This window comes from Acomys minous (genome assembly GCF_964271855.1).
Source record: "Acomys minous genome assembly, chromosome: 13".
Classification (NCBI taxonomy): Eukaryota; Metazoa; Chordata; class Mammalia; order Rodentia; family Muridae; genus Acomys; species Acomys minous.
Genome location: NC_140495.1, coordinates 44,625,659 through 44,641,503, shown reverse-complemented (window position 1 = coordinate 44,641,503; position 15,845 = coordinate 44,625,659). Strand labels below are relative to the sequence as shown.

At 38.5% G+C, this 15,845-nt stretch overlaps 1 protein-coding gene across 1 annotated transcript in view; it reads left to right on the top strand.

Annotated features, from left to right (window-relative positions):
* The window catches only part of BMP5 (bone morphogenetic protein 5), a 123,656-nt gene that overhangs the window by 43,841 nt on the left and 63,970 nt on the right, over positions 1–15,845 (top strand). The window contains exon 2 of the mRNA XM_084752394.1: positions 13,279–13,471. Coding sequence (XP_084608520.1) covers positions 13,279–13,471 — 193 coding nt within the window. The remainder of the gene's footprint in view (positions 1–13,278; positions 13,472–15,845) is intronic.

Sequence of the window (15,845 nt, the reverse complement as noted above, 5' to 3'; positions counted from 1 at the left end):
TGTTTTGTTGCTACCTTGGAACTGTAATTTTGCTACTCTTATGAATCATAATGTAAACATATCTGATATGCGGGATATGTGATATGTGACCCCCAGAGGGGCTGCGACTCACAGGTTGAGAAGCACTGCTGTAGAAGTCTAAGAATTTTATAGAAAAGATGAAACACAAGACAAATATGTAAATGTCTCTTCCTCCAAGACAAGCTTCTCTGGCTCACACCATGGATTCATGCCTGCCTTCCCCCATCATGGTATACTGAGGGACATTTTGATGCTCTGGGATCTTTTGTTAAGCTAATACACTATCTAAAAGTAGGGTGCCTGTAAATCTCTTAGAATCTCCCCGCCCCAGGGCTGCTACCCTGTGAACTTTAGATGTGGCCACCCTTGTCTGTGGCTTTCTTCTATGTGCCAAACTTTACTGAAAAGGGATACTGTGCTTTAAGGAAATATCAGATTGAATTGTAAGTGGAGCTTGAATAAACTCCGGGAATGTTATCAGAAAGATTTAACAACTTAAGCAGCTAAGTTGAGAATGGCAGTTGCTTATTTGCCCATCTTAAAGTAAATGATACCTTTTAGCTGTAGAAACTCTGCCTTGCTTTCTGAACACACGTAGAGTTGTTGACTTCCTATTTTTCAAGGATTCTTTTCGTGAGTAGAATGTTTTTATTTTTATTTTCCCCAAGTAAGCACTGCAAAGAGTAGAAGTGTCATGTAGTAGATCTTTATTATAATAGAAATAAAAGTGTACAAACCATAATTCCTGACGAATTATAGTGTGTAGCTTCATGTGGGCACCGCACACAAGATTACCAGCAGATCATCTCTGAGTTTTTACCAAAGGAGGAGGCAAGAGTAGATTTCAGACTTGAGAAAGAGCTGTTGGGGGGATGAGTTCTCACACACACACACACACACACACACACACACGCACACGCACACGCGCGCACACACACACACACGTGCGCACACACACATTTTTTTTACAGCAGCATGATGTCTAGGCCTTATGACTCATGACTTTGTAGTAACTTGTAGTGAAACACTGACGTTAAGTCAGTGGTTTCTTTCTTTCTTTCTTTTTTCAATTTACTTTTTTTTCTTTTTTCTTTTTTTATTAATTTATTCATATTACATCTCAATAGTTATCCCATCCCTTGTATCCTCCCATTCCTCCCTCCCTCCCATTTCCCCCTTACTCCTCTCCCCTATGACTGTGACTGAGGGGGACTTCCTCCCCTGTATATGCTCATAGGGTATCAAGAAACCATGTCCCCTGGATGGGGAGACCTGGTGGCACTCAGAGGAAGGATAGCAGGCTACCAAGAAAAGTCAGTGGTTTCTTGTCATCCACTTATACGATGTTCCCATCCTTTCATTACAATATCACCAATTAGAGAAGCCAACAGGGTGATTTTAGAGGAAAACTCCCCAATCTCTTGACCTGTATTTGTCAGCTTATCACAAACATTAAATATGGATTAAACCATCATCTCACTGATATCAAGATGTAAAGAGAAGATGTTTGTTCTGCACGGACTTACTACAAATTTTATCACTTTCAGTTGGTTAAAAACAGGACTGGTTTATATTTAAGAATATTGTGAGATTTGATGAGATCATACTGGTGACCTCTAGATACGGGCAATTCATAAGAGGATACAGTCTTTCCATCAGAGCGACTATGAGAAGTAAATGCTAAACATTTACCAAGAGGTGTCTGTAGGAAATTTGTCTTCCTGTTGTTCTCAAAATTTTCTACACATTGATGCCACAGTCCATTACTTAGAGTAAATATAGTCACCCATTATTATGAAACCATTTTTAATTATATAAAATTCATTAATAAAGTACTATCTATTGTACTATTCTATATTAATTTAATATTAGTATTGACATGAATATTTAACCCATGAATGTGGATACATGTCTTTAATCTCCAATTAATAATTACCTTTACAAAATGTTTATAATATATGAAGAAACGTATTTTCTATATGCTGTACTACATTTAAAAATAACGCAATGACTGTTCTTTAGGGAGCTAGCAAGTCTCACTGCACTTTTATTGGATATTTCTGGGCAACATGAGAGCAACTAAAACACATACCGCTCAGTAGTCCACCTTGTAGGCAGGAAGAATCTAGAGACGATGTCAGGTAGATATTATTGACGTGTGTCTACTAGGGTAGAATTCTAGCCTGAGTTTTCTTTAGCTCTACAATAAGTTTAAAAACCACAGCCACATTGCTTTTTTAAACAAAACTTTAGTCTACATAAAGAGCAATATTCTAATAAGTAACTTTTATTGACTATTTACTATTGTTATAAATCAATAAACATATCAAGACAGCACAAATGTAGAAATCACAGAGAATTCTCTTAAGCTCTAGGTAGAGGCAACATAGTTATAATGTCAGAGGAAAGAAAACGTTTTTTGTGAGAATTCCCCCCTCCCTCCCTCCCTCCTTCCTTTCCTCCCTCCTGTCCTCCCTCCCTCCTTCCTTTCCTCCCTCCTGCCCTCCCTCCTGTCCTCCCTCCCTCCTTCCTTTCCTCCCTCCTGCCCTCCCTCCCTCCTTCCCTCCCTCCTGCCCTCCCTCCCTCCTACCATCTATCTCTTCCTCTTCTGTCTCCATTTCCTCCTACTTTGTATGAAAAACAGCATGTTGTCATTATAAAAACACTTTGAAAAAAAGCCTTTCTTCTTGATCATCCTGGCCTCTTTTCTGGTTTACTCTAACACTTAGCTATTAAACTTTTGTTTTAGGACATGCAAGGAGTAATTATTTTAGCACTGAATAAATGAGTTGCACACAGTGGCTATTTTTAGGACAAGCAGGGTGAGTGAGGAGAGTGGGAAAGAGGAAGATAGTAGCACACAGTCAGGACTTAGCTTGGATCTATCAGCTCAGGATTGGAGCTGCTAGGAGGAACCGGCACAGTTCCAGTGAGTGGACACAGAACCACAGAATAGCAGTGGAAAAAACTTCTCTGTGGCAGTGAAGGAGGAAGACAAAAATGAGACCACCTCATGGTCATATTCAAGCACAGACTGATAATCAGATCTCTGACCATATCTCAGGAATGACCATGCATCATATCCTGTTGTAGATGGTATTATTAGCTACTGTTTCTTCTTTTTTTTTCTTATTTTATTTTATTTTTAAAAATTATTTTATTTTTGTACATATACATTTATGTTATTACACATATATACAATAGATTACCTATGGCAAGAAGAACCATGACACAATCAGGAATTATGTAAATGTTACGTTCTTAGTGTTTTGGCTATTTGTATTTGACAGCCTTGAAGAAAATGTCTTTCCTATCTTGGTGCATCTTAATTTCTGAATGTAAATCAATCTCCAACACATATTGTCATTATCAACTTAGAACACCTATCTAGACCTAAAAACATCTTAACCCCTAAACAATTAAACTTCATTGTAAAGCTAAGCTACCTGGTCTTCAGCTCCCTCAGAGACTTGAGAAGGAGTAAACTTGATTATGATTATCTGAGTGTGCCGGGAGTGCAGGTAAGTTAGCTACTATTTTTTTTTTTTACCAACTGTAGCTCTAGTGTATGTCTCTAATTGCTACAGTAAGTGGTAAAATTGTCTCTTCTTCCCGAAGGGAAGTAGTACTGAGGAAGGGGCCCACATGTGTATGTATGTCTGGAGGCTAAGCCAGGATCATCATGATTTTGAGGTCAGCCTGGGTTCCATTGCCGGACACTGTAACAAAACAAAACAAAACAAAACAAAACAAAACAAAACAAAACACAGCCTCTGGGTACCTTCTCACAAATCACCTGCCGTACAACCATGAGTCCTTTCTCATATCCCTGTCTCTGTGTCACTCACATATTACATATATTGAAAAGAGTAAATCAAGCCAACTTTGTTCACAGACAAATGTGCTTCCAGGGTTCTGTTGTGTTCTGGGAACTGATACAAAGAGAAGGGAGAGACTAAATGCAGAGGAGGAGGAAGTGTGACAAGAGTGACGACTTGAGCATGTTGGCCCTGGAAAATTCCTGACTCAGAATTGGCAGATTTTATTAGGTAAAACTGATGTGGTCAGGATACACACATAATACAAACATACATACATACATACATATGTACATACGTACATACATATGTACGTACATACATACATACATACATATATACATACATACATACATACATACATACATATGTGTGTGTGTGTGTGTGTATACACATGCTGTGTACACAGGAGGCTTAGGCAGGAAGATCACAAGTTTCAGGCCAGTCTTGTCAAAAACACAAAAATCAAACCAACAATAACACAACAAATTTAGGAGCTCTGGTGCGAAGAATACCAAATTAAGAATTATAAAATCCACTATACTCTTCGCTTTGTAGTTAACTAAAATTTTAGTTAAGGAAGTTATATTTTACCTATATTGTAGGAAAAAATGAAGCTGCTGCTCTTTTGGATCAAATAAGAGAAGAAGAAAACTCTGAAAAATATTGTTATTAAACCAATTACTAATTTATTTATTGCTTTTATTGTGTATGATTAAATATTGAGACAATGATAGATGTTTATAGCTGTCATCACTGTATTTTAAATAACCCTAGAACCCAGCCACTGTTAAGCATTTCCTTCCTTAAGAATTAATCATTTGTGCTTCTAAACTGTTACTAATTTAAAAAAATTATAAAAACATTGGATCATTAATTGAATGTCTTGAGTTTCAAAATTACATTTATTTTAATTTGCATTCAGTTTCAAAATCACATTTATTTTAATTTGTATTCATGAATGTTTAGTAGTATGAGCCAGAGTACAGCAATTAGGATATATGAATGTTAACTGATCGTGTGCCTTGCAGTATTTAAGGAGACAGCTAATTCTTTTTTAAAAATATATTTTATTAATTTATTCATATTATATTTCAATTGTTATCACATCCCTTGTATCTTCCCATTTCTCTCTCCCTCCCATTTTCTCCTTACTCCCTTCCCCTATGACTGTGACTGAGGGGGACCTCTTCCCCCTGTATATGCTCATAGGGTATCAAGTCTCTTCTTGGTAGCCTGCTATCCTTCCTCTGAGTGCCACCAGGCCTCCCCATGCAGGGGACGTGGTCAAATACGGGGCACTAGAGTTCGTGTGAAAGTCAGACCCCACTCTCCCACTCAACTGTGAAGAATGCCCTATCCATCGGGTAGATCTGGGTAGGGGTTCGAAGTATACTGCATGTATTGTCCTTGGCTGGTGCCATAGTTTGAGCAGCACTCCTGAGCCCAGATCGCCCATCATAATGTTCTTCTTGTAGGTTTCTAGGACCCTCTGGATCCTTCTACTTCCTCATTCTCCTATGCTTCTCTCACCCAGAGTCTAAATAGGATGTCCTCCCCTCTGTCCCACTTTCCTGATAAGTGAAGACATTCATGGGACATGCCCCTTGGGCTAGTGTCCAGATATAAGTGAGTATATACCATTTGACTCTTTCTGCTTCTGGGTTAACTCACTCATTATGATAATTTCTAGTTCAATCCATTTGTCTACAAATTTTGGGAATTTCTTGTTTTTAATAGCTAAGTAGTATTCCATAGTGTAGATGTTTCACAGTTTCTTTATCCATTCTTCTACTGTGGGACGCTTAGGCGGTTTCCAGGTTCTGGCTATTATGAATAAGGCTGCTATGAACATGGTTGAGCAAATGTTCTTGTTGTGTGCTGGAGCATCTTCTGGGTATATTCCAAGAAGTGGAATAGCTGGGTCTTGAGGAAGCCCTATTCCTAATTTTCTGATATAGCACCAGATATATTTCCAAAGTGGTTGTACTAGTTTGCATTCCCACCAGCAATGAAGGAGTGTTCCTCTCTCTCCACATCCTCGCCAGCAGGTGGTGTCACTTGAATTTTTGATCTTTGCCATTCTGGTAGGTGTAAGATGGAATCTCAGAGTTGTTTTAATTTGCATTTTCTTGATGACTAAGGAGGTCGAGCATTTCTTTAAGTGTTTCTCAGCCATTTGATATTCCTCTGTTGAGAATTCTCTGTTTAATTCTGAGCCCCATTTCTCAATTGGGCTATTTGGTTTGGTGGTGTTTAATTTCTTGAGTTCTTTATATATTTTGGATATTAGACCTTTGTCAGATGTAGGATTGGTGAAGATCTTTTTGCAGTCTGTAGGCTGTCACTTTGTTCTGTTGGCAGGAGACAGCTAATTCTTGAAGTCACAAACCACAGTGGTGCTAAGAGGCTCCAGGGGCTCCAGGAACCTGGAGTTTGCTACACTTTTGGAATGATTGTCCTTTCTTAGAAAAAACCTGTACATATATGTCCATTGACTGGCAAGTAGGTCTTTACAGGGCTCAGTTTATGCTTCTCAGTGGACCATGGAAACGTTTCTAAGAAAGTTAGGGAAGGTAGCACTCACATTCTCTTCCACACTTTCAACAGCTGGCCATCCTCTTGGATAGTGTTATGTCTTCTCAGGTGTAACTCATGAGTAGGAGATTAAGACAGACTGTCAAAGAATGCATCTTTCTAAAACTGCAGATAAATCAATAAACTGGTATCTCTTGTCAATTAAATTCAGTTATCAGTTACTACAGACATGAAAATATTGCATGTACTTCCAGTTTCCAGCAGTGTTAAAACAATTAAACAAGGCATCCATTTTGAGAATACATTTATCTCAACAGTAAATACCTTTGGCATGTGTATCTTAAGCAGAAACAGCTTCCAACTTAGTTAAGAATTCTGACAACTTACAACTTTTGAGCTACCATTTGGTCTGTAGCTTAATCCTGGCACTGAAGAGGTAGAGGCAAGCAGAGCTCTGTGAATTGAGGCCAACCTTGTCTACACAGCGAGCCCTGTCTCAAAAGAGTGGTGCTGATGCTGATGCTGGTGCTGATGCTGATGCTGGTGCTGATGCTGATGCTGATGCTGATGCTGGTGCTGATGCTGGTACTGATGCTGATGCTGGTGCTGATGCTGGTACTGATGCTGATGCTGATACTGATGCTGGTGCTGATGCTGGTGCTGATGCTGGTGCTGGTGGGGTATGCAGAGATGGCTCAGTGGTTAAGAGCACTAGTTGCTCCTGCAGCCCTGGGTTTTGTTCCCACATACAAGGTGGCTTGCCATCATTCATCACTTTAGTTGTAGGAGATCCAGCCCCCTCTTCTGTCCTGTGCTAGCCCTAGGCATGCACATGATGCATATGAATACATGTACATAAAACACTCATACACATAAAATAAAATAAAACAATGTAAAAATAATTTAAAGCAATTTTGTACTATAAGATTATTTTATCATGAAATATGAGCCTCCTGATTCATATTTTTACCTCATATACTTTTATATTACCACATTTAAATGTTTGGCTTTAAAGCTAGACATAATACATTTTTTGCGTTGGTGTGCTAGCTAAGCTATCTCTTCCTCTACCCCAGATTTGTGAGCATATATAAACCTAGACTTGACTGTGTATGTTTTGTCACATTTTTGACAGATTGTGTGTGAGTGTGCGCGTGTGTGTCTGTGTATGTGTGCTCAGCAAAACAAGTCTTTGCATTTTTCTTAAAAGAGCACAACTAACAATTATTAGCTCAAATAAGCAATTCTATGTTGATGGATTTATCAGTAACCCTTAACGCTATCATGTGGAATTGTCTACATAATCTCATCCATTGGAATCCACAAGCTGTGTACTACAATTGTTCTATGAGTTGGCTATTTTTTTTAAAATTTGAAACATTCCTGTGACATAAATGGTAAGGTAACAGGAGAAAGATGGGTTACAAAGTAGAGTCAATATGTTGTCCTTAGACAAATGCTCCCTGCCGAGCTTTTGACGTATGTCATCAGATATGGACATTTACAAAGGCTGCAGTGCTCTCTTTTTCAGTACAGTGATCATAGGGGAGCTGACTGATACAATGTGCTTTAACTGTAGCTACATTTCAATACACTGATGCAATGGGCTTCAAAAGTAGTTACACCTCCCCCTACTGTTTTATCCTTGCTTCATACAAAATAAATGATGTGTATAAGTTTGGGCAGTGAAATGGTCTCCACTAAGCACCATGCTGCACTATGCATTCTACAATTCCCTTTGACAAATCTGAGTTTGATTTCAGTGGGTTAAATCCCTTGATGCTGATAGTTTAGTTTTATGTATATTGCCATTAATTAAGAGATTCCCTACATGTTTTTATTATTATATGTTAATTATACATATGTTAATTATACACACAGCATTTCCATACATGTACATGGCCTGTTTACCCCATTCCGTCCCTTAGTCCTTGTCCAACTCTGGCTGCTCTCCATCTACCCTCTGACACTCATGTCTCTTTTACTTTTATGTCTTTTTACAAGAGCTTTATTTTAGTTTTACGTATATGTATATGTATATGTATATGTATATGTATATGTATGTGTCTTGTGTGAGAGCTTGTGATAGAAGCCGTGTCTGCAGAGGCCAGAAGTTGCTGGATGCCTTGTAGCTGAAGCTATAGACAATTGTGAGCTATTCAGCACGGTTGTAGGAACTGAACTCTGCAAAACCACCAAACACTCTAAACCACTTTGCTATCTTTCATGTCCCCCATCACCCCATATTAGGGTGCTGGGGTTGCATATAGGAGCACGGGTAAGAGTTTGTTTACAGGAACATGAGTATCTCACGGTAGCTTCACCAATTAAGAAATGTTTCTCCTCTCATCAACTGTCATTTGCTGCATTGGGGGGCGGTAGGGGGTCCTACAAACCCTACAGATATCATGGCAGGTCGTCAAGAACCCCGTTTTGCGTAGATCTTGTGCTTCTGTGACTTCCAGGGTGAAACATTCTCATGGCATCCATGGATTTATTAGGTAGTTACCTGAAGAGGAAAAAGCACGAAGTGATTGAGCCCTTGTGATGCATTAGTGCCCTCGAGGTGCTAGAAAAATGTCTACACTTCTTAGTGTGGATACTGTCAATACAGTAAAGTCTGAGAAAGTAGAATTGAGGCAGAAGAGTGGCACAGAGAGAGAGAGAGAGAGATCCAGAAAGGCCTTGGGTTAAGGCTTCAAAACTGGCATATGACAGACACCCATTGGCAAAGAAGAAGGCTTTAAATTCCAGCCAAGGGGCCAAGATGTAACAGACAGAACCTGCGTAAGACGGCAATGCAAATGGCCTATAAGATCCCAGTATCCTGTGCAGCAGAGCACTGAGCTTCCAAAGTTCCTCCCAGCTCAACTTAATGTCTCCTTGGGAATGTCTTCTTCTTCTTCTTCTTCTTCTTCTTCTTCTTCTTCTTCTTCTTCTTCTTCTTCTTCTTCTTCTTCTTCTTTTTCTTCTTCTTCTTCTTCTTCTTCTTCTTCTTCTTCTTCTTCTTCTTCCTCCTCCTCCTCCTCCTCCTCCTCCTCCTCCTCCTCTTCTTCTCCTCCTCCTCCTCCTCTTCTTCCTCTTCCTCTTCTTCTTCTCCTCCTCCTCCTCCTTTTTTTGTTTTTTTGGAAGTTGTTCTTACTTAGTCGATTGCCTCTGCTTCTGCTATAACCAGCCACCAACAGATGCACACAACCCAGAAGTCAGCGTTCTAGCCCTTTTTGTGACCTTACATTCTGTCCACACCTTTTAAAAATATTTCCTGAACTTTGGAGGGGATTATATAGATGAAAGAACCCCTTTTCTTCAAGAAAATAGGATTATAGATTTCTATAGTGGTTTAAACATTTTGACCCAGTGAAGCAGATTTTATTAAAAATGATAGGGAAAAGGGTTGAGGAAACGCCTTGTATTTAGCTCATTCGATCCGCACATTAAGGAACGACTTATGAAATTTTCTCTTTCAAAGGGATCTCATGAAGAAATCAAGGGTATAGAGCAATCCAGCTGGAGAGTAACAATTATTGCAAAATTGAAAGCTACAGTTACAATTCAAAATATAATTACAGTACAAGTGTAGCATCTGGTGTCTTTACTTAACCATTTCTGCAAGATTTAGAGTGATGGGTGGCGGACAGATGCCTGTTACCACCTTGTTGAAATCCAAATTCTTATTTTTAATTTAGCGGTATTAATATTTGACACCTTTCTAGAATTACTCTTTGCAGAGACCCAAATTACCATGTTGGACATTTGTGGGCGTCATTAGTCCATGTGGGTAAGTCTTCTCCCAGCCTCAGCTTCAGTGTCGCGTGGAATTTCCATGGCTGCTCTGATCCGCGAGTAGGATAAGGCACCAGGCACAGTTTCCGCTTTGTTCTCTGTGGCACACTTAACACAAGGCCAACTAGACGCTGGAAGTCTGTCTTCTTGAGGGGTAAACTGCCCAGACTCCAGAGCAGCACATGGCTTAAATAACACAAATACAAATTATCTGCAGTCTGAAAACGAAAACTTTAGGTTGGATTCTACAAAGCTCATGTGTCAGCTCTTATACCCTGGATTATAGTATGATTTTTGACTTATGTTTCGCTTACCAAATTGTTGCTAAATAAAATGTGATTAATGGCTCTCATAAATTAGAATACTGGCTATTGCCTTGCAGAATGGAGTAAACATGTTTGTGAATGTCCAGTGGGCATATGTCATCATGTAGGGAACTACTTAACATCAGGCCTGGGAGAGGGTTACTTAGGTAAGTGCCAAGACTTTCTACAGAAAAGCAGTATATTTAGAGAAACTAGGACACAGAGAGACCTAAGGATACTTTATTTCATTTAACTTCCAGTTTTATCACCAAAAGAAGCTGGAATCAATCTTCATTTTAAAGAACTCTTTAGACGTTAAAGTTGTTAATATAAGATTTTATTGTTGTACTAATAGGAAAAAAATAATAGTGCATAATTCAAAGCAACAGGTCTGGTCCTGGCATCTAGCAACCACGGGTAAACCTTTAGTTTCTCATCACTGTTAGCTTCCTTCATGTTAAAAAATGAGGAAAAGCACCTCTAGGTTATAGGTTTCACACAGCAGAATGTATTGATTTGTGTCATATAAATGGTGTTCAAGTATTGTGAAGGCATGGCATTAACTTCCATTGATTTAGATTACATGTTGATTTAAATTAAGCTATTTAAAATTATACAACTTAAATTTTGTTCTCCCAAGAAAAGAACTGTGACAAGTTTAACAACCAGAAATGCACTTTCGGTGATTAGCCGCCCAGTTAACTGGTGTTTTCTGTCATTACACTTGCTGTGCTCTCAGGCAGGAGCATGGACGGGAAGAAGGCGAGGAAACACCCTCAGCCGTCTGTATGGTTGCTGGCGGGAAGTTAGACAGAAGAAGGTTAAATTCTGAATTCAAATCACATTCTAAAACGGACTCGTTTGCTTCATTTAGAGAATGGTCTTCTCCCTTCCTCTGGTCATAGGCCTTTGTTAGGAATAAGATAATGAAAATTTAAGAGAATAAACTTCACTAAGTCACGTTAAGTGGCGTTAGTGATAGCCCAAAATCCGCATTCGGGAACGGAGCACAGGAAGGGCTCTGAGTCTCCTCCTCTAATCTACGGGTGCCAATCACAGTGCTGGGGTACAGGTGGATAGCGGCCCCTTGGTGGAAAATAAACATGAGACTCTTTTGGGAAATCGAGGCAAGGGATGATGTGTGCTCTTGTCACGATTGCCTCGGAAGTGTCTCTCATCTGGCTTTGGGACACACGAATCTTGATGCCTCAGTCCCTCAGTGTCCTACCTGGATGGCCGTGATCTCCTTCAGTCGTAAACTCCTTCTAGCTTAGATCCCAAGTTCTGAATACTTACAGTGACATCGGAATCATGGCAACTAATCTAAAGAGGTTTTTGTACCCTAACAAAAAATTTTAAGTTTATAAGTCTAGCACTTGTATGTATGTTAAAAAAAAAACCAACAAAACCATTTGCACTAAAATTTTAGCAATGAAACAAGTCATTGGAAAAATTTTAAATTATTGTTGACAGTAATTATAAAATGCCTTGGATATTGTATATTATAGCAGTTTTTGATTTGTTTTTTAACAACAATATCTCATATTATCCTTAGTAATTAAGACTTTTGAAAAAAAAAATCAACGGAGAATGTTAAGCCCATTGAATAACAGCAAATGCCCCCAAATAAATTATTTATGTAGCCAGCTCATTAGGAATGCTGTGGAGCCCCTAGGAAAAGACCTTGTCAGACAGTACTGTAAGTCGTATCATGTTTCAGTATATTTGAAATACACTGTTCTAAATCCTTCAGCATTTTTTTTTTTACTGTTCTCAGGAGATCGATATCTTTTATTTCATTTGGTAGAAAGGTAGCTAAAGGGGAGAACTTGGCTTCCCACATCTCTCTGAGGACAGAGGCTGAGAGTGAAGCCGCCAACGTTAGTCTTCACCAGAGCGATCATCCACGAAAGTGCCTGAGCAGAGAGGAAAGCTATTCCACTCACATAAGCAAGCAAGCAAGCAAGCAAGCAAGCAAGCAAGCAAGCAAGCAAGCAAGCAAGCAACTCTCATCTGGGGAAGTCACCTCAGATGTGATCTTTCTTGTATACGCTGCAGTCACGGGAAGGGAGCTTTTCTGGTACCCTGCCCCACAGAAGAATGAATATTGTTTACTGGATGCTCCATAAAGCTGGAAGAAGAAATTCTGAGCGCTTTTGCTGTAAAGGAAGGTTCACCATTACAGTACGTGTATTTAGCCTGATTGAAGCACCAGGGCAGTGTACACCTCAGAATTCCACAATGGAAGCATCACATGATAAGTGTGAATTTTGTTTTTATGGATCAGGTAAAAAAAAATAATTTTGTTTTAAATCGGAAAAAGAAACTCACCCTGTTTATTTACCTACAGAAATGCCACAGGTAAGGCCCTGTGTTAGAGACCCTTGGTCCTTTTCCTCTCTCTCCTCTGTGGCTAGGTTAAATGTCACCGTTGACTTTGCTTGGAACTCTGGAGGTTTCTGCAGCACCATTTTAATTCCTGTGTGGAACCTACACTATGCTGTTCGATGCATACTGGCAGCCACTTTACAACCTCCACTTCTAAAAACATTTTTTGGATAGTCTTTCCATTTAGGATCCAGGAATTTGTATAAAACCAGACGGTTATACTGCATTTGAACCAAAAGGCTGTTGGTTTGTGGAATTTCCTTTAGCTGGAAACACATATGAGTCTGTGGTTTTAGTGTTTTCACCGTTTTAGACTATCCTGCTTGTTTTCATTTTTAAATGTGGAGAATTTATATCATTAACTTCCATATTTTATAAAGAGCTAACATTTTCCTTTCTTCACTTCTTTAATTTTTTTTTTTCAGTTGAAAGAGACAAGGACTTTTCTCATCAGAGAAGGCATTACAAAGAATTCCGGTTTGATCTGACTCAGATTCCCCATGGAGAAGCAGTGACAGCCGCCGAGTTCCGGATATATAAGGACAAGAGCAACCATCGATTTGAAAACGAAACAATTAAGATTAGCATATATCAGATCATCAAGGAATACACAAATAGGTATCAGCTTTATAGTAATTATTTATTCCAGCAAACAAAGACTGAATTTTAGTTAAAAAAAAAAAACCATTGATGGCCTATGTAATTTACAACATATTTTCTTGGGTGAAGGGATAGTCTGAACCAGGTAGTGAACATTGAAATGTAAGAAAAAAGAGCTGGTGAAATGGTTTGGCAGTTGAGAGCTCTTCATATTGTAGAGGACCATAATTTGGTTCTTAGCACCCATGTCAGGTAGCCTACAACCACCGCTAACTCCAGCTCCGGGGAATCTATGTCTTTTTCAGAAGAACTTCCTTTAGTGCCTGATATGCATGTGCATGCAAACACACAAATATACGTAAATAACATTTAAACTTAAGTCTAAAATAAAATGGAATGAGTAAATATTAAAAATTAAAAATTCCTCCTATATTTTACAGATTCTTCTACTATTGATCAATCTGTGCACCAAACGGCACCATCTCTCTCTCTCTGTGTTCTTTCTTAGTCTTTTGTCTCATTTTGTCTTTCAGTCCAGAAAACTCTACATTTTATTCTACCTACATAAAATTTGATAGGAAAAATTTAAATTAACGTAGTATTCTGTAAGTGAAAGAAAGACTGGTTTGCTAGGTAAAGGGTGGGGTATTATACAGTTAATTGTACATATTTTGAATGAAGGTGGTTCTACTTACATTAGAATCTGACAGACAACCAATATATATCCTGTCTAAAGGTATTTGAGAACTTTATGAAGATACATGATAGATCAAAAGATTAAAAGTATGAAAATGTCACTGATAATGGGTTGATGCAAATGAACTATCAAGTATGAACTATAGAGAGGCCTTAGACATGTTTTCTGACCTTTAATCTAACATCATCTGGACACCACCTCTAATCAGTGATTAGCTCCCTTGGTTGGACAAGCGACATGTGATAGCAAGATGCTCTGCATCTGCCAGGTGCGTCCATTGAAGAGCACACCTTTCTTAGGGCGAAAAGCTAAGTTCTTTGGTGAGGTAAATGCTTAAGTTTCAGTGTCCTGTCCCTTTTTATCTTGATAACTTTTTATAGTCTCCTAATGTTTAGGTTTTTCTTGATGTTCCAATGTAATAGTTTCCCAAAGTCTCTCACAATACTCAGTGAAGGTAAAAAAAAACCGTCAAAAACATTAAGATCAAATATCTTCATTAGCCGTTGGACAACCCATGGAAGGCTCATAATGCCTGGTCTTACTCATTGGGAATATTTTGATTGAATCTAAATATAGGATTTTTCTATTGCACAAAATAAAAAGACAACTTTCACTCAGGTTCTGTTGTGATTTTAAAGTTTAATGCCCATTAAAGTTCCCTATGTTAAAGATGTGATCTTCAGGAGGCAACTGTTGAGGCTCCCTAGATGCTTTAGGGTTTGAAGAGGCGATGGGGGCTTTACCTGAGATGCTTATTCAACTGGGAGTATGACCTTGAAAAAAAGAATGTGGGACTTTTACCCCATGTTTGTCCATGCAGTGCCTAATGACTGAGGGGTAGTTTGTTCAGCCACAAAAGTCTACCATGATGTATTCCTTCATCCAAGACTCCAAAGGTATTTATTGGGCCACTTGATCAGAACTGGTATTGATAAAATCATGAGTCTGAAAAACTCTATTCTATTTATATGTTAGATATTTCATTGTAATAATGCAAAGCTGACCAATACAAGTCCATTGTTTTTTGTGCTCGGGATATTTTTTTGTCCTCACACATGGAGAGAGAGAGAGAGAGAGAGAGAGAGAGAGAGAGAGAGAGAGAGAGAGAGAGAGAGAGAGAGAGAAAGGGAGAGAGGAGAGAATGATAGAGGGAAACAATTTTATTCTAAACATATGCTAAGTAGAATTCCCAACTGCTCCTCAGTTAGAAGGACTAATATCAAAATATTAGAATTTAAAAATAAGTTTCTCTTGTATTTCTTAAGTTAGGAAGGAATTTTTTCCAATGAAAATTAAGAATTAATGTTTTCTTTATTTATTCTGTTGAATTTTCTATTCCTTAATCCTGTGAGAGAAGAGCCAAGGAGAACCAAATTAAAAATTCTCATTTCTATATTGTATGATCACACGTAAAAGAGTAAGAGTTGCAATACAAAAGATAATTTTAGAATTCAAATAAATCTTTAAAATCACTCACTGTAGTTTCTCATATACAAACACACTCATCTACCCCGCCTAGCTTACCCCCTCACATTCTGTTCCTTAAAGAACTAAAATAGAGGTAGAAAAAGAAAATAGTATCCTCACTATTTTCAAAATATACGTCACCTCTCAAATCTTTCATCACCAAAATTGTATTAATGTAGCATTTGCAGTAAAACTCAGAGGCAATTGAAATCCTTATAAGATTGCATG